At 49.5% G+C, this 27,143-nt stretch overlaps 1 protein-coding gene across 16 annotated transcripts in view; it reads left to right on the top strand.

Moving 5' to 3' along the window:
* The window catches only part of TMEM229B (transmembrane protein 229B), a 40,324-nt gene extending 19,641 nt beyond the window's left edge, over positions 1–20,683 (top strand). For 6 of the 16 annotated variants that reach the window (XM_019833161.3, XM_023255781.2, XM_006932930.5 and 3 more), the window contains exons 2-4: positions 5,109–5,290; positions 5,588–5,720; positions 16,984–20,683. In XM_019833161.3, coding sequence (XP_019688720.1) covers positions 5,628–5,720; positions 16,984–17,505 — 615 coding nt within the window. In that variant the 5' untranslated portion in view covers positions 5,109–5,290; positions 5,588–5,627 and the 3' untranslated portion in view covers positions 17,506–20,683. Of the gene's footprint in view, positions 1–3,325; positions 3,448–5,108; positions 5,291–5,587; positions 5,721–10,411; positions 10,497–10,783; positions 10,873–14,992; positions 15,688–16,980 lie in introns of those variants that run through there. The other 10 variants (XR_006599715.1, XM_019833166.3, XM_019833164.3 and 7 more) reach the window with 10 other exon arrangements.
* Positions 20,684–27,143: the final 6,460 nt, after the last annotated feature.

Below are 27,143 nucleotides of genomic sequence, written 5' to 3'. Positions count from 1 at the left end.
ATCTCATGGTGGTGGGGTCGAGCCCCACGTTGGACTTCATGCTGAGTGTGGAGCCTGCTTGGAATTTTCTCTCTCTCTCTCTCTCTCTCTGCTGCTGCTGCTGCTGCTTCCCTGAGCTCGCTCTCTCTCAAAATAAATAAATAAACATTCAAACACACACACAAATCACTTAAAAAAAAAAAGAAAGAAAGAAAGGCTTCTTTGCATCTTTCTCATCTATGCCCAAATGCTACCTCCTTAGAGAAGTTTAAGACGTGCTCTCCACATCCAGTTTCTCTGTCCTCACCAGGCATCTCCCCTTCTTTGTGGCATATTATCAGACATTACGGCATGTCAGCTAGCCTAATCATTGTCTCCCCACAGAGATGTGAGCTCCAAGGGGGCAAGAGCATTGTCTTATTCACACTCAGTTCAGTGCCTGGCCTTCAGCAGGTGCTTGATAAATATTTGTTGACCACTGGAATACAACACCTTGAATAAACATGTTAGCCTCCACGGGACTTCTTGGACTAAGTCTCTGGTTGTTTAGAAATCTCTGGGGGTGGCTTGGCTATAGAAAGCTGTGAAAAGCAGGCCACTGGGTGTCATGCTGTTCAGAGGGCTCACACTTATCCTCCAAAAGGCTCACTGGGCATCTTTCTGCCTCTACTGGTGAGGCAACTAAGGGGCAGGGCAGGGTTCCCATTGCTCCAAAGGTATGGAGGTGGTGGGGTAACCTATGGGATACCCTAAGGACATGGGCAGTAATAGGGAGAACCTTGATAAATAAATTCCTGGTCACTTAGTGGTGCTGTTAGGCTACTGACTGTCCTTTTCCAGATGACAGGAGAAGCCTTGCTGGTCTCACGTGACCAGGATTCCAGGGCCCCTCAGCTGCTGCCTGATGGGATCTGCATAGGGGATTATTGATGAAGGGGAGGTGAGGCAGCTCTTTACTGTAACACATGCCTTGCTCTGGGACGGCAGCCAGGCAGCTAATTAGAGAGCCCAGCAGCTGTCCAGCCTTTCAGGCAGCAGGCAGCAGCTACCCAGGGCCAGGGGGTGGGGTGGGAAGGAAAGAGGAGGGGCACAGGGCCAGAGACCACCTTCCAAGGTGTAGGGGATGGGTGGTCAGGGTTTGTTTAGAAGGGGACATGGAGAAAGGCAGGCAAGGCAGGAGGGGCTGGTTGGGGAGAAGGAAGGAAGGAGAGGAGGGTGACAGGACAGAGTAGCCTGCAAGTGAGGAAGAAGACAGATTGGTGAGATGTCCGGCAGGCAGAGAAACCTAGACTCTAAGCCCTAAACTAGGGGGCATGGAGTGGAAGGACAGGGTCAAATGGAGCGTGTGGGCAGCCTGTTTCCCAGGTACACCAACCTCTTCCATGGCAGTCAGGCCCAAGGGCTTGGGTCTTCCCCTGAGGGAGCTGAGTAGACACAGGTGCATTTGCACTTTCACATAGTCTCTCACTGACTCCAGAAGTTGCCAAATCTGCTTGTGTTCTGAGCTGGTCTTACTACAGGACAAGTAAAAGCAATTCTGCATCCCGTGGGAAGAACCAGGACACTTTGAGTAAGCAGAGGGCTCCCCCGGTGGGTTTTGGGGGGCATTTACTCTTTACTTTGTAGGCACCTAGGGTTGAGGGGAGATCTGGGGATGATGAGATAGAGAGGGACAAAGGGATGTATTTGCCTGCCACTTCCTGGCTCCAGTCTTAGGTTCTGAGCCATGGAGAGAGGGCGGAGAGTGGGGGGAGGTTTGGTTTTTAGGTTCCGGTCAGGGAAGTAGAGCTTCAATCCTGCAAGTCCAGCTTACCCTAAATAGTTATAGTGGAGGGGAGAGAATGATGCAGAGGGACTTTCCTGCCAGCAGCTGCTGGTTAAACCTCTTTGGGAAATGAATGCTATGTGCATGAAAACTGGATGTGCCTTTTGAGAGTGCCAGCACATTGTAGAAATAACAGAATAGGCATTGTTATTCTCTGACCTGAGCCTCAGCTTGGACCCTTGCCCACATAGGAGCCTGCAGTTTCTCCTGGGATGCCTGGGACATTTTGTTCCTTCCCTAGCCTTCCTCGTGTGACATGTCTTCTCTGTTGTCCCTACCCAAGGCATCCACTCGTCTGTCCTGACCCCTCTGTCCAGGTGATGGCTCTTGGAGGTGGGAGGAGAGTGAACATCATCCTGCTGTAAACCAATATTTATGGTGCTTTGTGGGAGAGAGCCCTTCCATGATGAGGTGGCCTAAAAATTAGGGAAGAACACTAGACATCACTGTTTGGTTGATAACACTGGATGGTGCAATCACCCAAGCATTTAGCTAGGCCCTTCTCAGCCTTGCTTGTCCATCCATCCAAAAGAAATTCCATGGCCTCGAGGAATTCATCATGTGGAGGGGGAAACAGACAATAATAACTTTAAGATGGGACATTATGTTTCAATGGAAGGATGTTCAAAGTCCTGTGGGAACATCAGTGATGGAATAGCTGGGGGCTTAGGAGGGTTCACAAAGGAATGAGGAGGGAGCAGGTCTCAGAGGAGCGCCTGGGCATGTTGATGAAGCTGGACGGACAGACTCGGGCTGTATGCTTACAAATAAGCGGCTTACAGAACAGACTAAATAGATTATAGTGAATGAGGGACAGGTGCATGCAGACGTATGGGAAGCAGCTTGAAGTCATGATGTATGGGGAGAGGGGTGATTCTGGAGCCTAAAGACCAGGGTTTGAGTCAAATGTGTAGATTTGGCCTAATCTCTTAATGTCTTGAGATTCAGAGAGTTTTCGTCTCTGAAATGGGATTGGGGGTGGGAGTGGGGTAGGGTGGGTGGTGATAACTCCTGCCCTCCCTGCAGGAGTCTTGGGAGAATCATGAGGGATGATGTACTGGAAAAAGAGTTTTAAGTTCTGCCCACATTAGTTGCTATAAGGGCTCTTCACACATTCACATGCTCCAAAAACTTCTAGTTCACGCCCTGTGGTCCACAAAGGAGCCTCATGCCACCTACACCAGGGACCTGCTCTGAGGGGCCAGGGAGTGTCAGCGGGGGCTGGGGACAACATGTGTACTTGGAGGCAGGGGTGGGACCCCTGCTAGACTGTTGCCTCCTTGTCCAGCCCCCAGCAGCTCCCTGGTGGAAGAGCCTCAGACCAGGAAGCAGGAGGTGTCCTGTGCCAGGCCAGCCTCGGAAAGGAGCCTCTTCTGACTGCAGCGGCTTCATCTGCCAGGGCGGCATCTCAGCCAGCAGCGGCAGGCTCCCAGGGCTGACTGCAGCGACCAGCAGGCTGTGCTGCCAGGATGTGGGCTTTGGTTTCTGTTTCTGTTTTGTCTCGTGCTTGTTGATGTGGCCTGCTTAGTTCCCCTGGGAAGGGGAAGTGCTGGTGGGTGAGATTGAACTCCCAGGCACGGGTCATGGTGGTACTGGGGGTAGAGGGGGTATCGGACATGCCCCATGAAAGCCCTTTCCTTGAGGTAATGGGTATGTGCCAGGCTGGCTGGGAGAAGGGAGGAGGATCGACAGGTGGGGCAGGTTGAGGCTTCTGTATGTAGAGCAGCTGGGGAGGAGCCAGGGAGCACAGCAGCCCACTGCATTTTGCTCTCCGTCCTTCACTTGTCTCAGTGCAGGGAGAGGGGGGTGCAGCGGCTGGTGACCCAGGGGTGCACAGCCTTCTGGGCCACAAGCACCTGTGCATGCAGTGAATTCTGCCCTTTCACTTCTCCTCGGCTCCCATGCTGCCTTGCAAGTTGCCAGCTCAGGGAGCTCAGAGAGCCTGGGAGGTATGGGCAGGGAGGAAGCTGGCTGTGGGCACCAGCTCGGGTGGCGCCTCTGTGGAGGACTGTTTGGCCATCCGTGGGGGGAATGGTCCCGGCTTCCACCCCTGTCCTGCTATAGGGCCACGCTGCGCCTGACTTCTGTCCTTAGTCTCGTGCAGATGGTGCTGCACTCAAGGGGTTTTCAGAGAAGCTTCAGGACTTTCATATAAAGCCGGAATATCTATCAAATGTTCAAATCTTAGGTATATATTAAAAAGATGTATGTGGCGGGGCGCCTGGGTGGCGCAGTCGGTTAAGCGTCCGACTTCAGCCAGGTCACGATCTCGCGGTCCGGGAGTTCGAGCCCCGCGTCGGGCTCTGGGCTGATGGCTTAGAGCCTGGAGCCTGTTTCCGATTCTGTGTCTCCCTCTCTCTCTGCCCCTCCCCCGTTCATGCTCTGTCTCTCTCTGTCCCAAAAATAAATAAACGTTGAAAAAAAAAAAAAAAGATGTATGTGGCCAGGGGCCAGATTTGTATCAGCATGTAGTCTGGTTTTTTTTTTTTTTTTAATTTTTTAATGTGGGTTTTTTTTTTTAGTTCGTTTTTGAGAGACAGAGACAGAATGCTAGTGGGGGAGGGGCAGAGAGCGAGGGAGACACAGAATCTGAAGCAGGCTCAAGGCTCTGAGCTGTCAGCACATAGTCAGATGTGGGGCTAGAACCCACAAACCGTGAGATCATGACCTGAGCTGAAGTCGGATTCTTAACCGACTGAGCCACCCAGGCACCCTTATGTTATTGATGTTAATAGGAAGGGCCTCAACAATCACAGTGATATAATAGAATGAAATAAATATTAGGGTGGTGGGATTATTGCAGGGAGAGGGTCTAGCACACATTTTGTTGGTGTGCTTGTTTTTCTGTGTAGTTGTGCTTGACACCCCAAATGCCCTACTTGTCTGGGGTTCTTGACCGCCCTTGAGAAAGATGTAGCCACTGCAGGGTGAAGGTGAGAGTGTAATTCAAAGCTAAATGAGAATGGCACTGGATTCTAAAATTATACCCCCTCTCAGATTTACAAATGTGCACACATTTACTCATGGTGCAAGAAGCCCTAAGTCCTAGCCCCGAGTGTGAATTGCCTGGGATCCATCCCAGGCTGTCATTGCTGGATTAACCAGACCTGAGCAAGCAGGATGGCACAGAGGAGGTAATAGGTTCCAGGACAGGGGCCCAGTGGCCTGGATGGGCTGACTGCCTGGTACTGAACCCGGAGCCCAGGCAATTGTAGCGTTCACCTTGAGGCTGCCCCTCCGACTAGCCTGGTGGGTTGGAGCTGGGGCAGTTGAAGCTAATGAACCCCTCCTCTTTTATTCCCAGGGACACATGGAAGCCACCCATCCACTAGCCAAGGATCAGCTGAGCCCTGGGGCTGATGCTTGCCCACGCTGCTGAGAATGGCACGGAGGCCCAGCCAGGCAGCAGGAGAAAGGTTAACCTGGGACACTCCTGGACAGTGATCCTGATGTCTGTTCTGAGTTGTGCACTCAAGGGTGTGATAAGTGAGTATGTTACAGGATCCCCGGGGATCATCAGCCCTCCCTGCCTCGGCAGCATGGTCACAGGTCTGGAGGTTCTCATTATGAGCCTGTGTTCTGTCCAAGGGCCTGTCACAGGGCTATAGTTGTGGAATAGGAGGGGAATGTCCAGCAGTTTCAGGCCGTTTCATGTGTTGGAGCCATCTTATAGCCACATGGCCTCTAAAAACTGTGCCAGACCCAGATTGGCCGACACAAATGATGTCAGACACCCAGCACATAGGAGATGACATCTTCCCAAATTCTCTCTCTTATCTGTAGGCTCGTGGATGCTTTGGGCCCTGGGCTTTACCTCTCTGCAATGAGAACTGTACCTCATCTGGGATTCCAGATTCTGCTCCGATGCTATGAACAGTTCACAAGGCCTTGGGTAGAGCACCCAGGGCACTGGGAGGTGAGGGATTAGTGGTGCCTTAGCTGCCATAAAAGTGGCCACCAAGGGGTCAAGAGGAGCAAGTTCTCTGCTGCTTTTGGCCTGTTAGGAGGAAGTTTTCCTCCTCCCAAGTCCAGATAACTGCATGGAGAGCAGGGGACCCCCAACTGTGGAGTCTCACCTGTCCTCATATGGGCTTTCTTTCCAGCCTTAACCTCTGGCTTGTCCTCAGTGGTGCTTTAGAAAATGACGATTGGTTGGGGCTTCTGGGTGTCTCGGTTGAGCATCTTACTTTGGCTCAGGTCATGATCTCACGGTTCGTGGGTTTGAGCCCCATGCCGGGCTCTGTGCTGATGGCTCAGAGCCTAGAACCTGCTTCTTGGATTCTGGGTCTCCCTCTCTCTCTGCCCCTTTCCCGCTCATGCTCTGTCTCTTTCTCTCTCTCAAAAGTAAATAAACTTAAAAATTAAAAGAAAAAAAAAAAGACAATTGGCTGCTTTCCCAAGCCCCAAAGGCCTGTCTGGCCTAAAGGCTATTGTCTGCATAGGGCAAACAGTCCCAGTGAGGGATCAGGGACCAGCAGGCAGGGAAGTCCCCTGGAAGACAGGGCAGGGAGAGCCAGTGCTTTTACACTCCTGACTGGATGGGCTATTGGGAGCTGCTGGGCTGGCATATAGGAACCGGGAGGCTTAGCTTCCACATAGGAGCATGCAGGGAGGGCAAAGGTAACTAGGTATTTCTCAGCTGTAGGTAGATGTTGACTCTAGTGCCGGTGGGAGTTTAAAACTCAGGGCTAGCATTTATTTTTCACTCAGCCTGGGCTTGCAAAATCAGTTTATGGTTGGAGGCTCTTTCAGGAAGTTGATTTGTAGCTAGGGTAGTGCAAGCCTGAACTGTGGGTGTGGGGTGGGTGCACAGAGATGGCCACAGAGGCCACTGTGGGAGCACGGTGACTCAGACCAGAGACCTATTCCCCACATAACACAGAGTTCCCCAGGGCAATCTACACCATCATCCCTAAGACTGTTGTACCCTTTGGTCCAGTGATCCCATTTCTGGAGTTATTAAGAAATCTTTCTTTAAGGTACGCCTGGGTGACTCAGTCAGTCAAGTGTCCAACTCTTGATCTTAGCTCAGGTCTTTATTATTATTATTTTTTATTAATTATTTATCTTTTTTTTCCTTCCAAGATTGTATTTAAATTCAAGTTAGTTAACATATAGTTTAGTATTGGTTTCAGGAGTAGAATTTAGTGATTCATCACTTACATATAATACCCAGTGCTCATCACAAGTACCCACCTTAATAGCCATCTCCCATCTAGCCCATCCCCCACCTGCCTACTTCCATCAACCCTCAGTTTGTTTTCGATAGTTAAGAGTCTCTTATGGTTTGCCTTCCTCTCTGTTTTTAGCTGATTTGTCCTTCCCTTCCTCTATGTTCATCTGTTTTGTTTCTTAAATTCCACATATGAGTGAAATCACGTGGTATTTGTCTTTCTCTGACTTATTTTGCTTAGCATAATACACTCCAGTTTCATCCACATCATTGCAAATGGCAAGATTTCATTCTTTTTGATGGCTGAGTAATATTCCATTGTATATTTACACCACATCTTCTTTATCCATTCATCAGTTGATGGACATTTGGTCAGCTCAAGTCTTTATCTCAGGGTTGTGAGTTCAAGCCCTGTGTTAGGCTCTACACCCAGCATGGAGCCTACTTAAAAAAAAAAAAAGAAATCTTTCTTTAGGATATATTCCTAGAGAAGGAAAAGGCTGAATTCTTTTGTTACAGGCATAAAAAAAGATGTTTCTTGTGGTGTCATTGTAATAGTGAGAGTGGGAAACAATTGTTCTGTCTCCCTTTTCTGAACACCTAAGTTAAGTAAATTATAGTTTTCCACCTGGTGGAATATCACATAGCCATTATAATAATGAGAACAAAAGCAATATAACAACTGGGGAAATGATTATTTTATAATAAGTGAAAATGTCAGGTTATAGAATAAGTACATTAAAGCAACTTGTAAAATAAACACATGAGAAAAAATTGCAAGGGAGAAGTGATAATGGCTGCTAGTGTGGTGGAATTATGAATTCCTTTTCTTTCTATGATACATGGATTTGCTTCTTTTAAAGCTAAATGTAATCCAGGTGAATATACAACACACCATTAACAGTGACTTTCTCTAAGATGTGGGGTGATGGAAGATTTTTACTTTCTAGGTCATTCCTTTCCATAATGTTTAAATTTCAGGTGTGAGCACATGTTACTTTTATAATCAGGAAAAATAATAAAGATATTTTAAAATGTTAGCATTGAAAAATTTTAAAGGCTATATCTGCCAAGAAAGGGGAGAAGAGAAAGGCTGAGCTGCTAGCTGTTTACACCTGCCCTTATCAGTATTTAAGAGCCTGTGCCTGTGTGGGCCCATTCATTCATTCATTCATTCATCCATCCATGCCAGAAGTATTAGTGGGTCTTATCACCAGGCACTGTTGTAGGCACTGGGAACCCAGCAGTGAACAAGACAGAGCCCCTGCCCTCATGGAGCATTCATTCTAGTTGGAGGAGACAGACAACAAACAAGTAGCAAAATAGTAGAAAGTGAAAGTGCTGGAGGAATGAAATATGATGATGTCAGTGATGGGAAGGCTGTTTTGGATTCGAGACCAGAGAAGGTCTCAGGGGTGACAGTTGAGCTGAGATCTGAGTAACAATACAGAAGCAGCCAAGTGAGGTCTGGAAAGAGCCTTGCAGGCAACACTCAGGATGCCCAGCCTCAGAGCCCCAACTGCTAGGTGCCCTTTACTGCCTGAGCCCTGGCGAACCTCTGTGCCAGGCTGTGTTCTCCAGGCCCACTTGTCCTCCTGTGTCTGCCAGCTGGGATTTGCTTAGCATCTGAGGCCTTCTAAAATCCTCTTTGGCCTGCTGCTTTGTGTGGAATGGTTGCTCCTGACACTCTCCCTGGTGCTGCTCCAGGCACCAGGCTTCTCTGGGCAGTGTGATGCTGGTCACTGCTCTTGGCTGAATGTCCACGGCAGGGCTGGGCCATCTGAGATTCCCAGCCAATATGAGGGTGGGCTGGCAGTCAGGGTAGCCTGACGGGGACCAGTGTGTGTCTTGGTGAAAGGTCTTTGAATGGCACACACCTTGAGGCCCTCAGGGGTGGCTGCTACCATGGTCCTGTGAGGGTCCGCTATGACCCTGGAGGATCATTGTGTGGATCTTGCCAGAACTTGGCCTTAGAACAGAACTTGGCCTCTCAGAATAGGACGAGAGCCTGCAATGGCTCTGACACCTGTTCTGGGCTTCATTGATGATCTACCTAGAGGTTCATGTTGCTCTTGCTTCTTGTTTCCTCTCCATATACCATCCTAGTCTTCCAGAAGCAGAAACTCAGAAAGTGGTGGTGCCTATAGAGGAGCCTGTAGTCAGCTTCAAGGGCAGTGCGGTGTGCTGATTGGGAATGAAGGCTCTGGAGCCAGACTTGCTGGGTTTGAATCCTAGCTCTGGCTTTTATAGCTGTAATTCTTAAGACTTATTAAGACTTCCCCTTCCTCAATTGCCCCATCTATAAAATAGGCTTGAATATTATCTGAGTTAATACCTAGTAAGTGCTGAGAAGAGTGGCTGATGATTACTGTGACTTGGGAGGTAGCAGGAAGACCATCCCAAAGAGTTTTCTGGGGGATGCCCATAGCAAGAAAGGGTGGAACTCTATGGTGTCTGGGCTAGCCAGTGACCACAGGTATTTAGATCTGCTTGTTTCCTTTCTGGCCCTGAAGCAAGCCCATATGTTCCTCCCACCCTCACCCCTCCCAACTTGATTACCACAGTGCAAGGTGAGGATGGTTTCAGACCTTGCATCTTTCACCCAGATGTTAGGACACCTGCCCACCCCTCATAGATTCCACTCACTTCCAGCACAGAGCCTATCAGGGGGCTGGACTCAGAGTCCCCCCCCCCCCGCCCCCCGCCTCTACTGCCTTGCTCCCAGGGGCCCCCTATAAGGGCTGTGTCTCTCCCCAGCACATGGAACTGTAGCGATTTTGGTGCCTAGGAATGGGGAAGTAAATGAGGTGAAAGAGGCCTAGTAATGAGGCGAAGCCCTGCCCAGCCTGGTTGCATATAAGAGGAATCCCGATTTTCTATCAAGATGCTCCTCTGGACAGAAATTCCCAGGGTCATTGTGTTGTGGCACCTTAGCTTCCTGGAACAAGATGAGAGTTTTGAGTAAAACCAAAGGCAGTTGCCTTATCTGGTTTTGCCTCCAGCCTGTCTCAGACTTGTGGCATTCTCTTCGCCCCTCTCAACTTGCTGTGCTCTCTGCGTAGGGAATAACTCAGCAGGTTCTGGAAGCTGGTGAGATACTCCTAGGGAGCAAGATTCTGACCCCCTCCCCACAAAGTCATCTATCACCTGTCCCCTTGGGGGGGTGGGGGATGGTGCCCTGCTCTACCAAGTCACCTTGAGTTCTGGCCCTTGGCTGGAACTCCGTATTCCCAGGCCCTTTTATCAACAAGTATGAAGGCTCTTGTACATGAGTGTTGTTCTCCATATCCTGCATGTGAAACCGTCCACAGCTCTTTTCTCCTTCTTGTTTTCATCCTTGCCCACGCTCTCCTCCTCACTTCACCTTGAGTTTTCTTTCCTGGGCCATCCTGTCTTTGTGTCATCGTTCTCAGGATGGTTGTGTTTGTCACCAGGAGAAAGAGGCCAATGTCCAGTGAGCTACTGGTTCTTCCTGATGCAGGCCTTCCCAGGTCTCTGATCTCAGTGCCGAGCAAGGAGGTACTGGAAGAATGTGGGGAAAGGGCTCGGGTGGGGGGAGGCCTGGGCAGGGATATGGGTCTGTTGGGCCAGCAGGGGGTCAGGGAGCCTGTCCCAGCTCAAAGTTTAAGCATGGCTCCCATGAGTATTAGCATTGGGTTTGGGGAGTGGAGTTTTGCAAATCTACCCAAGCCAATGCCGCTTCTAATGTTAGTGTCTGTCCCACCACAGTGTGAGCTGCCATCCCAGCTGATAACACTGTCTCACATCCCCTTTCTCTGTCTTTCCCCCTCATCTCCTGTCTCCAGCCAGGACGTCCAGTTTCTCCTTTTTGTCTCACATGGACTAGGCATGTTCTTCTGGCAAAACCCCACAGATACAGCCTGACCTGGCCTAGGTATGCTTCCCCTCTGCCTACCCATGTTCTTCCAGGTAGGGAAGGTTCCAGAAATGGAATCCAGGCCTTGGACTCACCCTGTTCTCTCTTCTCCATCCTCTCTTCTGTTCAACATCTTGCCCTCCTTCCACTGTTTAATGGCTATTCCTTTGTTCTTGCTTGCTTCTGCTCTAAGGTTTGGAGGTCCAGCTCTTTAAAGTCACCTGCTTCCAGGGGGTGTGACTGGACCCCACAAGTTGTTACTGACTGGGAAACCTTGGCTATCTCTAAAGATGAGCAGGGTTTTAAAGTCAACATTAAGGTGGGGTGCTGACCCGAGGACTCCATTAGTTATGTCAGGATGCTGCATAGGATGAACAGGATCCTGTGGGCCAGAGGGGCCAGAGGTGCCAGTGCAGGTCAGGTGGACAGACCTAAGTTCAGAGGGGCCTGAGTTGGGTGGGAGACAAAGTGGTTTCCAGGCCACCACAGCCCCCCTGCCTGGGGTCATGGGCCCCTCCTCATTCTCAGTGAGTTTCCCTGGAGCTTCAATCTGTTCTCTCCCACTCCAGGGGTCTAAAAGCCTGTTGGGGGTTCAGGATAGAATGAGGGTGTGAGAAGCTTGCCAGGAATGCTGGCCCTTTCGTTCCACCCTGCTTTTCAAGCCTGGACCTCAGAGGGCTAGTTCTGAGTGCCGCCCCCCCCCCTTTCCATTAAACCTCCCCAGCCACACAGAGGCTGGAAGCTGGCCAAGCCCTCCTCTATGCAACCTTTGTTTCCTCAGGGGCTGCGTGTGTGGTTATTGGTTTCACAGGGTTGCTTGGCTGCTGGGCTGTGCTCTGGGTGGAGGTGAAAACCTGACCTGCTTGGCAAGGAAGGCTGCCCAACCGCTAGTGAGGACAGGGGCAGAATGTCCCGCCTTGGGTACGAGGTGGCACTCAAAGTGGGAGAAGCTCACCAGGAAGCCCATCTCTGTGCCAGAAGTGACAGCCACACTTTCTTGAGCATTTGCTATAAGTTCAGTAGCGTCTATTAGCTCATTCATCCTTACAGTCATCCTCGGAAGTACTCTTGTTATTTTCCCTTTATCTATAAGGAAACTGAGGGAAAAAGGAAACCGTTTTATAGAAAGGTCTGGTAACGTGCCCTGGAGCCCACAGGTGAAGGGTACCAGCCCGTTTGAATCAGAAAGTTAGAGTCTAGAGCCCCTGGGCTTAACCACTTTATGTTATTCAAACCTGTGAGGCATGGTTTGTTGTTGGTGATGATGGCTCAGGAGGGAACAGCCTGCATTAATTTTTCAGGACTTCAGGTGTCCTAAGGTTCATTTGTCTGGCAAGTTTGTTGAATATCTTCTCTATACAAGGCACAAAGATGATTAATACATATTCATACAACAAACAGTTTTAAGTTAAATTTTATTTTTGTAAAAGTTTATACATACTTGGTAGAAAAAATTTTTAGACTATACGAGAAGTTTAAAAAAGGAAATAAAAATCACTTGTGATGTCACCCTCCAGAGATGATTATGGCTAATTTTTTGTACGTTTACATGTATGTAGGCTTTTGCAAAATCAAAATCATATTAATTATTTAGTTTTGAATCCTGCTTTTTTTTCCTCTTAACATTATAATAAACGTTCATCAAGGGGCCACTGGTGCATAGCAAAGCATAGTGCTAACTGTTGTCACAGAAGTGAACTGGGTGCAGAGGTGGACAAACAGGGCAGCAGATAGCTCTGGAATTGGAGGTGTTCAGGAAAATCTTCACAGAGAAGCTGGACCTTGAAGATTATGGGCTCATGGGCCATGGGTTGGGGGTGGTGGTGGCCGTAGCAGTTGGGAAAGGCACCCCAGGTAGCAAAAGCAGTAATGAAAAGATCCAGAGGACAAGATCTGAGGCAGAGGTGGCTCATAAAGGGCTTTGCCAGCCATCCCTAGGGGTTTGAGCCTTATTGCATAGATGGTAAAGATCCACTAATAGGCCCACATGGGGAGAAATATCAAATTCGCGTTTGAGAAAGATTGCTGTTTTTACATACTCTTTAAAAAAATTTTTAATGTTTATTTGAGAGACAGAGACAGAGCACCAGTGGGGGAGGGGCAGAGAGAGAGGGAGACACAGATCCGAAGCAGGCTCCAGGCTCTGAGCTGTCAGCACAGAGCCGGACGTGGGACTCAAACCCACAAACTGTGAGATCACGACCTGAGCTGAAGTCAGATGCTTACCCAACCGAGCCACCCCGGCGCCCTCTACATGCTCTTAGTGTGATGAGTGGATTGGAAAGGAATAGGCACCTTCCAGGCACCCCCTGGAAGACACCTGGGGGCATCTGGGTGAGAGATGGTGACAGCTTAAAGCAGAGCAGCAGCAATGAGAAAGAGGAGTGAAGAGGAAGAGATGATTTCAAAGATATTTAAGTGGTGGAAAGGACAGGAGGTAATGGCTGACTTGGTGGCCTTGCCATGTGACTTGTTTTGATCAAGAAGATGTTAGTGGGCATGAGTTAACCAGAGTCTTGAAAAGCATGGGTGCAGGGGCGCCTGGGTGGCTCAGTTGATTAAGCATCTGACTTCAGCTCAGGTCACGATCTCACAGTTTGTGAGTTCGAGCCCCGCATCAGGCTCTGTGCTGACAGCTCGAAGCCTGGAGCCTGCTTCAGATTCTGTGTGTGTCTCTCCCTCTGCCCTTCCCTTGCTCATGCTCTGTCTCTCTCTCTCTCTCAAAAATAAATAAACAGTAAAAAAAAAAAAAAAAAAAAAAATTAAAAAAAAAAAAAAAAGCATGGGTGCAGCAGGGCTTGCTCGTTCATGTGCTTCTGCCCTTGCCATGAGAAAGCGTGCCTGGGATGTGAGATAAGTAGATAAGAGCCACCCCAGCCAAGGATAGGACAGAACCCCCAAATGACAAGCAGTCTCATGATCGAGGCCACCCAAGATCCCCTAACCCAGACACACAAGTAGTAGTAACAAATGAGAGTTGATTGAAGCCACTGAGTTTTGGAATGACTTACGTAGCAATTATAAACTATTAATAAATGTCTTTTTTTTTTTTTCATTGAATGCTGTGTGCCAGACACTATTGTAGGCAGTGGGGATGCAGTACTGAACCAGACGGACAAGGTCCTTATTCTCAGGGAGCTCATGTTCGAGTGGAGACGCAGCAGAGGAAGTTAGCATGACACTAGAGCCTCTGGCTGCTAACTGGGTGCTTGGTGGTTCCTTTAATCAGACTGGGGTCACAGGAGGAAGACAAGTTTTGGGGAAAAGATAATGAGTCTGATTTAGGAAAGGATTTGAGGTGCCTATAGGACATTTAGGTGGAAGTGTTCAGGAAGGAGTGGGATACAGAGGTGCAGAACACAGGAAAAACATCTGGATGGGGACTGAATGTTATCAACATAATAAAACAGGAAATCATCTGGGCCAAAGAGAGATAGAGTGAGTGCTATGGCTATTTAGTGGGGGGAGGGGAGGACTGTGGCGGGGAGGATGAAAAAGATTTTGTTCTGAAGGTAACCTGGAAGCTGGGTTTGTGCTTGTGGAGGTGAGAGGAAAGGCCACAGGAAATACACGGATAGAATCTACAAGGAGGGGAGGGAAGACCGGGAGAGTTGGCCTGTGAGAATAAGGCTGAAAAAGTAGGCTGGCATGAGATCCTAGTGAGTCTTGAATGCCAGGCCAAGAATGCTGTGACATTTCATTAGGAAATGGGGGGCCACTGAATGTTTTTGAGGAGGGGAGTACCATCAGGCGCACATGTCTAGATGGGCAGTGGTGTGCAAGGGGATGGGTGCTGAAGCAGAAACCAGGAGATGTGGATCCTAGTCTTAGCCTTTCCATCTACTGGCCCTGGGATATGGGGCAAATGACCTCTCTCTGAGCCCCAACTGTCTCTCTTAAAAAACAGGAGTTAAACTACCTGTCATTCATATGAATCTTAATTTTGTAAAAACCAATGACAAAATGTAAATGGAAGTGCTTGGAAGACCACAAAGCAATCCACAAGGGAGGGTATTGAGGTGGGTTATTAATTGTGACTAGGTCTGTGTTAGCTGAAAGATGAGGCTGGGATTCCCAGACAGGCATGCAGACTACATATACATCTTGTTAACCTCTGTCCCCTCTCCCACCTTGACAGAAGTGTCAAGCCTGGTGTCCACTGGCAGCTGACAGAGCTGGGATGCATGTTTTCATCATCTGCCTTTCCATTCCTGATGCAGCCCTGAACTGCTCCCCTCACCCCCCTCACACACACACACCCAAACATGCATCGTTTAGAGACTGCCTGCTCTGGAGAGGCTTGTGCCAAGGCTGCAGAACAGAGGACTGGAAAATAGTCCCTTCCCTCAAGGAATACACAGCTAGCTAGCTGTGTACTAGCTAGCTGGATCAGAGGGCATATGCCTTATAACAGCAAACAGGGTGGCACTGGAGAAAGAGGCAACTGAGTCATCCAGACAGTCACTGATGGAGGGCAAGGAAAAAGCTGAGAGATCTGGGGGCCAGCCTTCAGGGAAGCAGGATGGAGCCTTAAAGACTGGTGGGGTTGAGAAGAGAGAAGAGGAAGGCAATACGAAGTAAGAGAGGACTGTCAGCCCACTGGTTTCCTTTCAACATTGGAACCAACACCAAAACCTGCTTAATGGAGCAGTGAAAGACAAATGTGACCACAACGAGCTTCCACTTTCAACCCATTAGGATGACCATCATCAAAAAACCAGAAAATAACAAGTGCTGGCAAGGATGTGGAGAAATTGGAATCCTTGAGTACTGTTGGTGGGAACGTAAAATGGTATGGCTGCTGTGGAAAACAGCAAGGCTATTCCTCAGAAAATAAACACAGAATCACCATATGATTCAGCAATTCTACTCCTGGATATAAATCCAAAAGAATTGAAAGCAGAGACTAGAACAGATATCTGTATACCCATGTTCATAGCAGCAGTGTTCACAATAGCCAAAAGGTGGAGGCAACCCATTCATGGACAAATGGATAAATAAAAGGTGACATAGGGGGTGCCTGGGTGGCTCAGTGGATTAAGCGTCCGACTTCAGCTCAGGTCATCATCTCACATCTCGTGAGTTTGAGCCCTGCATCAAGCCCTACATCAAGCTCTGTGCTGACAGCTCAGAGCCTGGAGCCTGCTTCAGATTCTGTCTCTCTCTCTCTCTCTGCCCCTCCCCTACTCATGCTCTGTCTCTCTCTTAAAAATAAACATAAAAAATGTTTTTTTAATGTGACATATCTAGATAGGTAGCTAGATCACAGTGGAATGAATATTATTCAGCCTTAAAAAGTGAAGGACATTCTGACACATGCTTACAACATGGATGAACCTTGCAGACACGATGCTCAGTGAAATAAGCTAGTCTTAAAAGGGCAATTACAATATGATGCCACTGAAAAGAGGTAACTAGAGTAGTAAAATTCATAGAGACAGAAGGTGGAATGACGGTTGCCAGGGTGGGGGGGAGGGGGTGAGAAGCGAGTGTTTGATGAGTATGGAATTTCAGTTTGGGATAATGAAAAAATTTTGGAGATGGATGATGGTGACAGTTGCACAACAGTGTGACTGTACTTAATGTCACTGAACTGTACACCTAAAAATGGCTAACGCAGTACATGTTATGTATATGTTAACTAACACACACGCACAAGATAAATGTGATAGGTTGCTTAGAAAGATCCCAGAAATATGAGTGATGTGGAGTTGTTTGAAAAGAAGTGCAGGAAGAGATGAATCAGCTAGTAGCCTAGAAATGGGGGTGACTGGCAGGCCAGGACAGCCAGCTCTTCCACTGACCACAGATAATCCAAACAAAGTTTAGGGAGTGTAGGATATACCTCCTTCCAATAGTATTTGAGTAGGGCTGGTCAGAGGAAGCCAGTGGAACTTTTCATTTTCTTCCTTTCATTTCTCATGCCCACCTGGCTAAGGTGAGGAATAGGGAATAAAGTAATGAACATGAAATAGTGTCAAGAATATGACTGGTAACCAAAGAGAAAGGTAGAGGCAGGTTTGGAATCCCCTCCAGCCTGGTCATGGCAGAGACCTGAGCTGCACGAGGGAAGGCAGGAGGAGGGCTCCGTCCCTCCTTCCCTCACCTGTCTCCTTTGTGTCCCAGCAGCCAGCCCCACTCGGCGCCATGGCATCTGCCGAGCCCCTGACGGCGCTGTCCCGCTGGTACCTGTATGCCATCCACGGCTACTTCTGCGAGGTGATGTTCACGGCGGCCTGGGAGTTCGTGGTGAACTTTAACTGGAAGTTCCCTGGGGTTACGAGCGTGTGGGCTCTCTTCATCTACGGCACCTCCATCCTCATCGTGGAGCGCATGTACCTGCGCCTGCGCGGCCGCTGCCCACTGCTGGTGCGCTGTCTCATCTACACGCTCTGGACCTACCTGTGGGAGTTCACCACCGGCTTCATCCTGCGCCAGTTCAACGCCTGTCCCTGGGACTATTCCCAGTTCGACTTTGACTTCATGGGCCTCATCACCCTGGAGTACGCCGTGCCCTGGTTCTGCGGGTCCCTCATCATGGAGCAGTTCATCATCCGCAACACCCTCCGCCTCCGCTTTGACAAGGACGCTGAGCCCGGGGAGCCCAGTGGCCCCCTGGCGATGGCCAACGGCCACGTCAAGACAGACTGAATGGGACTGGTGGGTGGGGCCCGGGGCTCTCTCATGGACCCGGTGGACAGAGGTACCAAGCTGGTGGGGTTACGTCTTCTGAACAGCACAAGCCCTGGCCCGGGTCTGGCCTCAGCCCCTTAGGGCACACACCCTCGCCGTCCACCGGGGGCGGGACCGGGTGTGGGGGGCGGGTGTCGAGGTAGCCCGGGGACTCTGGGAAGGGTCTGTGGATCCCTGCCCAGCTCAGAGGCTGGCGGCCAGAGGCCTATGGCTAAGCAGCGACTTGACCACCTGGGTGACTTTGGAAGCAGCAGGCCCTGTCCTGGCTAAGGGACTCTGAGAATGGGGCAGAAGATGAGAAGCCTGAGGAGGCCTGAGGAGGCTTTGGGCTGCTGCCAGGCCTCCTCTCTCCTCTCACGTGGTTTAAGTTGGGCTTTGGCTGGTTCCATTAGGCAATATTCAGGTGCTTGCTTGCAACCAATACCTCCCCGGGGGCCTGCTGAGCTGCAGCCTAAGGACAGACTGGGCGGCCAGGAGGCTGCTTGGCAGTAGTGCTGGTCTGCCAGGGCTGGAGGCCTTCCCTTGGCTCCTCTCCCCTCCCCCAGGGCTCCGACGCTCCCTTGGCCTTCTGGGGACCCCCCCACCCTGGTGCTGGATTCCCACCAACCTTGGGCTTTTGGAGGTTTCAATCCCTGTGTGTTCGGTGGCGTTTCCCCCCTTTCTCTTTTATTTTCAAGGCTTTTACCACTAGCAGCCCCTTTATCCATGTCTGTCATCCCCACCGGCCCCCCTCCCCAACTCCCTGATCAACACAGCAGCTGCCAGAGATAGAACCCTGAGACAGACCCTGCCCACCCTGTTGCTGCCTTCCCTCCACTATTTCTGCTGGCCTGATGACTGGGAAGTTCCCCTGTTACACCTCCCCACCTGTCTGGTGGGCTGTGGCAATGCCCCGGTGCTCTTCTCTGTGCCCCCTCCCCTCAGTGGCCCAGCAAAAATTGAATGATATACCCTCCCCCAACACACAGGCCGAGATGGGCCACCCCAGATCCACAATGGGGACCTAGAGACAAATCAGTTTAGGGGAGGAGGGTTGTGATAAAGGCATATAGTTTCTTTTCAAGCCAGTCAGGGGGAATTGAGCTTTCTAGGGGATGGAGGAGCAGGAATCCGGTGTTGGGAGACCCATGGAGAATAAGTGAGGGAAAAAAAGAAGACAGCCTTTCAGCTTTGAGAGGGTCTTTGGAGCATCCTTAGTGGGAGGGGGTCAGTTGGTTCTGCCATAGCCCCAGCCCTGCAGCAAAATCTGGTCAGCGCTACCCCCTTCCCACCCCTCCCAGCAAGGCTGACCCTTTGAGCTTACTCCTTAAGCAGTATTAGCCCTGCCATGCTCATGGGCTTTGTCATCTTGGTTGCCAGCCTCCCCCCCGCCCTTCCTCTGTGACAGGTCCATTGCTGGCAGTGGACAGGTGAAGTCCTCACTCCAGCCCACTTCTGGCTCTGTCCCCACTCCCTGAAGGGAGAGGTCCATCAGAATGCAGCCAATGCTGTGGCATGTGGTCTCTTGACGCACTAGGAGTCTTAGATAGAAATTTGCCTTTCCCTTTTTATGGATCATTATAAAACGATAATACTGCCTGTGGAGAGAATCTGCTCTTCCTTGCTGTGCTGCTCTACCTAGACTGTGCAGACAGCACTAGTCAGGGTGTGAGCCAGGGCTGGTGGGCTGGGGATGGGCAGGAGTGGTATCCCAGATGGGGAAAAAGGCTGGTTGTTTTCTGCGGTTAACCCTGTCCAGGACAGGATGAAGGGCACCTTCCAGCCTCTGTGTCCCTGCCAGGCTCCTCAAATCCAGGCATGAACTACATTCTGCAAGGGCCAGACCTACCTTTGATTTTGCTGTGGCCCCAATTCCAGGGCTTTGGGGCATCCAGAGATTCAGGTTTCTATCTACAGGTGGAAGGGATTCTAGAGGGAAAATATCATCTGGCTTCCCTGTTCCCTCTGGGAAATTATTTCCTTGGCCTTCTCCCTTAATTCTGTGATATCCCAGTTTTCTGGACCCCAACACCCTTCCAGGCCCCCCATGTGGGCTCTTAGACCACACCACCCACCTTTGCCCTCCCCTGCCACGACCGAATCTGTGGTCAGCTTGTTGATGTCTGCCAGCATAGGGCCTCCATGATTCTCAGTCAGAGCAAGCCCTTGGATGGCCCATTGGGTCTGTCCACTCCAGATGTTGCCTCATGGGCATTCCCTGGCACCGTCTTTTCTCTGGGCCCTACAAACTCCCAAGTACAGGAGGCCCCACAGTAAACCTGCCTGCCTGACATGTACAGAGCACTGTTTTTCTGCTTCATCCAGGTGCCCTGTGGCTCTTATTGTCCCTCATAGGGCACAGAGTCCCCAGCAAAGGCGGGCACTGATCCAGGGCATGAGTTCAGGGTCTGAAGGCTCAGAAATCACCAGGAGTAGCTCTGATTTCAACTCTTGCTTTTTTTTTTTTTTTTTTTTGGTATCTTCAGGGCCCTAATCCCTTAGTGCCCAGGCACCCCAGCTCTGTCAGTGGGGGTGCTGGCAGGAAGAGTCTGCTTGCTGTTTGTGAACCTCTGGTGTCCTGGGTCTCTCTCCACTGGACGTGGCAGCATTTCTGAGTTACAGATCGCCATGTGCTGCCCTGCATGGTTGAACCGCTTCTGATGTCTGCTAGGCATCCTGTCCCTTATGCCCTGTCCCCTCTGATGCCAGTGAGTCACAATGGCCTATGCTTATTTACAGCAATAATACATAGGGAGTGCCCATGAAATCCTCTTGTCCTAGTCCCTCACTCTCTGCATGGGTCTCCTTAGGGAGGCAGCACTGAATGGGTCAGTTCCTGAGAACCTATATTTATGAAGCTCTGGGCTGTGCAGACATCATCACAGGGAAATCAGAAAGGAAAGAGGTCCAGCCCTTGAGCTATGGTGAAGGCAGGGAGAGTACGTTCTACCCTGAAGCCACCCCAGACATGGAGGAGCTGCAGGTCCCGGCTCTCCCACCTTCGAAGTGGGTGGGACTGTCTCCCAACTGCGGCAGCTCTTCAGAAGGACACACGACTGGTTTGTGCGCCCATTGCCTGCTTTGTCTTCATTGGTCTCTTTGTCTCTTCCTTTTCACATTTGTGCACATCAAATATACTGGTGTTTGTGTTCCAGAACTGGCTCTGATCCATCTCTGTTTCTTCTGTTTTGGAGCCCCTTTCCTAGGGGCTGCTGGAGGCCAAACCCTTCATACCATGTCATGACACTGTCTTAAACCAAGAGGGCTGCTGGTGGAGCCACCCTGTAGGGAGGGCAGGTGGCACCCCCTGACAGTCCTTTTCACTATCTCTGCTCTGACCCTCCTGGTAACCTGGATTCTCTGCCCAACCCTCCACCCCTCACCAGGAACATAATATGATCCATAATCTGGCCATTCTTTGGTCCTAGGTTGCAAAGCAGATGGGGAGCCCTGGGCAGTATTCAGGTTGGCTACAAGTTGACTGAATTTGCCCAGGAGATGAGCTCCTCTTAAAACACACCAGCCATGACCTGGAGTGTCATGAGCCAGAAGGGGCCAAGGAAGGAGGCTGAGGGTACTCCAAAGAGCTGAGCCACCAGAGCTCCTTACTTTCCATTACACCAAAGTCATGCTTTGAAGAAACAGAGCTCTGCACTCCTCCCTGGCAACTCTTCTTTCCCTGAGAGGTACATTTGGAGGGAATAATCCCTCCCTACTTTGTGTACTTCTGCTCTGTCTTGTGTCCCTTGTCCTCTTCTCCCCTACCATGCTCCTGCCCACTTTCCACAGGAAAAGAATGTAGCATTCAGAAATTGTTCAGTCAGTTCAACTAAACTCAGATGGCTTGGTCCCCCCCGCCCCTGCCACAGCCACTGGTTTTCTGGATGCAGTAGGCAGTGTGTTTTCTGAGTCATTGGGGAGGCCCCTGTTTCCTGCACTCACTTCAATGTATTAATTTCTTTGACTGAAAGCGTTTCCCCTTATAAAAATGAGTAAGCATAAAGCCCCAATGGCCATTTACATGTTTGTATAAACAAATATATAAGGCTATTCCCTTAGAGCAGGTTTTTATAGAAAGAGGCAAGCATAATGAAACAGGGTCTACCTTATGGAGCTTCAGAGAAAAGGCAAGAGGCAGGGCTCAAAACAAGAAGTCTGAGGGGACCCAAGACTCTTCTTAACTGGCCAGCCCCTTCTGTACTCTACTCAATGGATGCCTTTCTTTCTTGATACTTTCCTTAACCTCCTCTGCCCCACTGTCATTCAATCCAAAAGGACCTTCTGTCAATACTGCATTGAGACAAGGAGAGCTAATGCCAAGGACCTTGGCTACATCTTCTGACATCTGCCCAGCCTTCACAAGAGTCTAATATTCAATTAACAACAACAAATGAATGACCATAATCTTGCCTTTCCTTCTGGGGTGCCCATCTCAGAAAAGTGCTTTGTCCATACTGCCCCCTGGTACAACCAAGGATATCTGGACTGCCTGTGTTTGGTGGGCAGGGAAACAGGTATAGGAAAAGGGAGAAACTGACTGATCATACCACAAGTTATAGGAATTTGTCTCAATAATTTTACAGTAGCTGCAGTTCTTACCACAGTTAACACTGAGACTTCAAGTATTGGGACTGCAACTTGGGCACAGTGATGAGTGTTCATGCACAATCTCAAATTTTCTCCCATTTGAGGTGGGTACTGTTACATCCCTTTTTTATAGAGGAAATGTGGTGGCAACAAGTCTGTAACCGATTTGCCCTATTTCTCTGCAAATCACTTTTTTGTTTCAGTGTAAGCAGAAGACCCTTTGGGGAGGATTTGTGGTGTGTCAGGTGCCCTTTCCTATTTTGATGAGATTCTGGATTTCATTAGAGTCCAGCCATCCAAATGCTATTCACAAAGAGAAATGACTCTTTAGGAGGGGGAGAGCTGAGGTGGGGGGGGATTAGGTTATGAGGAAGGAGCTATAGGATGCCATCTTAGTCAAAACCTAAAAGAAAATGGGCACAAGGATTCCTCTTGTGGACGGAGTGTTGTAAAATTGTGGCCTTTGGCAGCTGTGGGTTTAGGATTGACATCTCTTCCCCTCCCACACATGGCCTTATTTTTGCCTTTGGCCTTTTACCTTTGATTCTACTTATTTCTCTTAAGATTAAGCCTGAGCCTCTAGCTGTTGGCACTCTCAGAGGGTTTGAAACTACCAGGTGAAATCTTTCTCCTTCTGAAAACTCAGATGCACCTGAGAATTGACCTGTTTTATTCAACTCCTATGGGACACCTGCAGTGAGCCAGAGTAGTCATCGGGGTGGGGGTGCTTACAGTTAGCTCGTGAGAAAGACACTGATTGGACACTCACACAGATAGTTAAGTCATTGCAATGTTGCTTAGCTCTGCAAAAGAGAAATTTCTAACAGAGGAACCTGGCTTATCTACAGGGATACGTAAGGATTCCCTAGGACACACACACACACACACACACACACACACACACACTGTAGACCTTCAGGTTGAGTACTGGTGCTTTTCAGAGGTGGGCTGGCTGGTGGCTGTGCAGAAATATAGATGTTGACTATGCCTTAGGAGGTGCCTAGATGGATACAGTGCAGAACAAAACCAGCACACAGTGGGTACTTCAAGGAATGCTCAATGAGTGAAGTCTTAAAGTAAGTTGGTCCCAGTAAGCCCACCCTGAATGTTCCAGAGCACCACAGTCCCCTTTGGGAACCTGAAGCTACGAATACCATCTGAACAATGACCATTTCTGCCATATCTGTGCCCACCACCATAGAGCAACTCACTGTCCTACTGATTTTACCAAACCATTAGTCTCCACAGAGCCCTGCCAGCTTCTCTCTCAGCATCTTTGGAGCTTGGCCCAAGACCCAGCTCCATTGATTTGTCTATTGCTTCATTCTGGTGATACATTTCTTGGTGTGGACAAAGGTGTCCTTTCAGTGCCAAGAACTATAGAGAAGGATATACTGACAGTCTGGTCTGGCTCCATGCTTCTATTACAAGCCTACCTTCCAAACAGAAAGGAAGATTTCCAAGTTTATAAGGGTCCACCAATGGTGAAGGGCCCCTGAGGCTGCATCTTAGTTTGAGTATGGAGTTATGTTAGTTTCCTAGGGTTGCTGTAACAGATTACCACAAACTGGGTGGCTTAAAGCAACACAGATTTATTCTCTCACAGTTCAGAAGTCAGAAATCTAAAATTAAGGTATCAACAGGGGTTTCCCTCTGGAAACTAGGGGAGAATCTTTCTATGCCCCTTCCAACTTCTGGTGGCTGTTGGCATGTCTTGGCTTCCTAGGTTTGTGGCTGTTCCATTCCAGTTTCTGGTCACATGGCTTCCTCCTCTTCTATCTGAGTCTTCTTTTCTGCTTCTTCTAAGGACACTTGTCTTTGGATTTAGGGCCCATCTCAGTAATCCAGGATGATCTCATCTCAAGATCCTTAACTTAATTATTTTTCCAAATAAGGTCACATTCACCAGGTTCTGGGATTTAAATGTGGCTAAATATTTGGGCGGCGGAGGTGGGGGGGGAGCACTACTGAACCCACTACAAGGATTAAGGAGGGAGATTTCTACCGAAGCCTTTGCATCTTGTACTGATTAAGAGCAAGAGCTAGAAGTTAGTGCGAGGTGCCCTGGGACAGATCTCAAGGATTTAGGTTGAGGATGAAGCTCTCCATCCCAAAACACTTCCAGCTGCTGTGGTTTTTCCGTTTAGATGCAGATCTGACCATTTCACTCCCTATTCCAGACTTGTTTAATGATCTCCCATTATCTTTAGTATCAAGCTCTCTGCCTCCTCCAGTCTTATATAGCCCTCTGTGGTTTGGCCTCATTCCTCACCTCCCCCTCAGTCCTGTGCAATCTGGAGGGAACAGCATGTAACTTCCCTGCAGCCCCTGCTCCCTGTCCCCGTGCTCCTCTCATTGGAACAGTCTTACACCTTGCCTTTTGCCAGCAGCATGGTCTTCATCTACCCCCAGCTCTCAGGTTAGTTCAGGCACACTCAGGTGGGAGCTGTCTCCCTGGAAACTCTCAGTGTGACAGCCTGCCAGCCACAATGGCTGAGTTCTTCCAGTGCTGTCGATGCAGCAGATTTCATTTGTCCATCTACCCTACTGTGCACCAGGTCCTGTGCTAGACCCACAGCACAACAGTGAACAGGGAACACTCATCTCTGCCCTCCCTGTGTGATGCCTTTACCTGAATTACGGGGCACCGAGAACCCTGTTGGGCTGATGTAGGGGAGAAGGAATTAACTAGGTTTAGGGGTCAGGAAATATTTCTCTGTCTGATACAACCTGGAGAGTGGGAGGTGGGGCAAAGGGGGAGGTGGGGCAAAGATCAGCCTCCAGGTAGAAAGGACCCCACGTGCAAGGCAGGGAACCCAGAGCAGGGTCTCTGTGGGTCTGCATGAGCTCCCAGGGGTGAACAATGGAGCTCACAGGAAGCCCAGCCTAGATCATGAAATGTCTTGTAAACCAAGGCAGGAGGGACAGATGATAAACAAGAAAATAACAGGTTGTAATACATTAAAACAGATGGGTATGCAAATGAACAGGGAGCTCCTTTAGATTGAGTGGCCCTGAAAGGTCTTTGGGAAGAGATGATATTTGGCTTGAAATCTGGATAATGAGGAGGATCAGCCTGTGAAGATGGGGATGATGTCATGCAGAGGAAACTGTTAGTAGAAAGGCCCAAAGCTGGGAGTAAGTTCGGATAGTTTGAGGAACATCTCAAAGGCCACTGTGGCTGATGCTTGGTGAGGCAGTGGGTAAGGAGAAGTATGGGATGGGGTCAGGGGTCAGAGTGTGGAAGTCGCTGGAGGCCTTGTCAGGGGGAGGGGATAGGGAAGAGAGATGGAGAGAGTTCTTAAGGATGGAAAACTGTGAGGTCCCTCCTGAGGGAACAGGACCAGGCAGGGGAGGACTGCAGGCAGAGCCTGGGGTCCCTTGTACCCTTAGCATGTCCTCCTAGAGGCTGGGTCATGGATGGGGTTAGCATAACTGAAGGGTGGGTCTGTTTGGTTTCTGCAAACCCTTCTCTTTACATAAGCATTCCCAACCTGGAGAAGATTGCATGCAGGGTCCTGCAGAGCTCTACAAATGAAACCTCTCTCCTTCTTTCTCTCCTTCTCTCTCTCTTGCACTCACGTGCATGCACGTGCACACACACGCGTGCGCGCACACACACACACACACACACACACACACACACACACACCTCACCTCACCTCATATGCTCTAACCTTTGTGATATGGGCCTTCCGAGGCCCTCCTGAAGCTACCAGGAAGCTCAGACCCCCATCACACCCACAGACCTTGGGGTCTCCAGGGACTGGTAGTATTAGGACACCCCAGAGGAGGGCAATGGTGGGGGAACGGCACAGGTATCGAATCAGACTTAAGTCTAACCTTGGCTTTGCCACTTACTATCTGTATAACTTTTTTTTTAAGTTTATTTTTATATATTTTGAGAGAGAGAGAGCACAAGCGGGGGGAAGAGTAGAGAGAGAGAGGGACAGAGAGAATCCCAAGCAGGCTCCACACTGTCAGCACAGAGCCTAATGTGGGGCTCGACCTCATGAGCCGTGAGGTCACGACCTGAGCCGAAATCAAGCTGGACACCAACTGAGCCACCAAGGCAGCCCAACTATCTATATGACTCTTGACAAGTTGCTGAGCTCCTCTGAGATTTAGCTTGGTGGATGTAGTTCAAATTTAGTCAGCTTAGTTTAATTCACCGGGAGCACATCCTAGCCTCCCCTCTAAGACTGAATGTAAGAGTGACTGCATCAAAGGCTTGGAGCAACAAGAAGGGCATTAGATTCCGGTTCAGTGAAGAAAATATTGTAAAATGGAATAGACATTTATGTTATTAAAAGTTTTGTGAACATTGCCCATGAGGAATTTTCTCTGGTCAACTCTGGCCCACCACCCTGCTGGTTGTAGGATGACCAGTCACCCTGGTCTGCCTGGGACCTTAAAGGCCTTTCCTAGGATGTGGGACTTCCTGTGCCAAAGCTGGGAAAGTCTTGGGCAGACCAGGGCACATTGGTAACCCTAGTTGGTGAGAGTTTAAAACATCCCACCATTTGGGTTTTTTTTTTCTAAGCGTGTCCTTTGGCCTTTCCTTTGACTCCTTGAGGTGCCCCTCAGCATTTTCCAATTAACTCCTTTTTGGTTTATGTTAGTTGACTCTGTTGCTTATAACCAACCCCATCCCCTGCTCTCTGCACAGTAGTAAGAATCTTATGTAGGTTGACAATCCAGATCCCTGCTATATACCTGACTTTTAAACATCTGACTGTTAGCTGCGATCGGACCTTAGCCCTCACACTCCCCCTTCCTAACCTTCATGAGATGCTGCTCAGGCCTTGAATTAAACCTCCCATCTAGTTCCTGCTCCATCTCCAGGAGACCTTGCCAGTTATGGTGTATGCTTGGCACCCCTGCACCTGTTTTTGAGTCTTAGGTTGATTGCTGAAAGCTAGAGGAAGCTCTGACATGGGAGCACCCAGACCTAAGCCCTTCTTTCATAAACTATAAAGCACCCAGAAGTATAGATCAGGACCTTTCAAATTTTGCATATATTCCAGGAT

The sequence above is a fragment of the Felis catus genome, chromosome B3 (assembly GCF_018350175.1).
Source record: "Felis catus isolate Fca126 chromosome B3, F.catus_Fca126_mat1.0, whole genome shotgun sequence".
In the NCBI taxonomy this organism is placed as follows: Eukaryota; Metazoa; Chordata; class Mammalia; order Carnivora; family Felidae; genus Felis; species Felis catus.
This window is presented reverse-complemented; position numbering and strand designations above follow the sequence as displayed.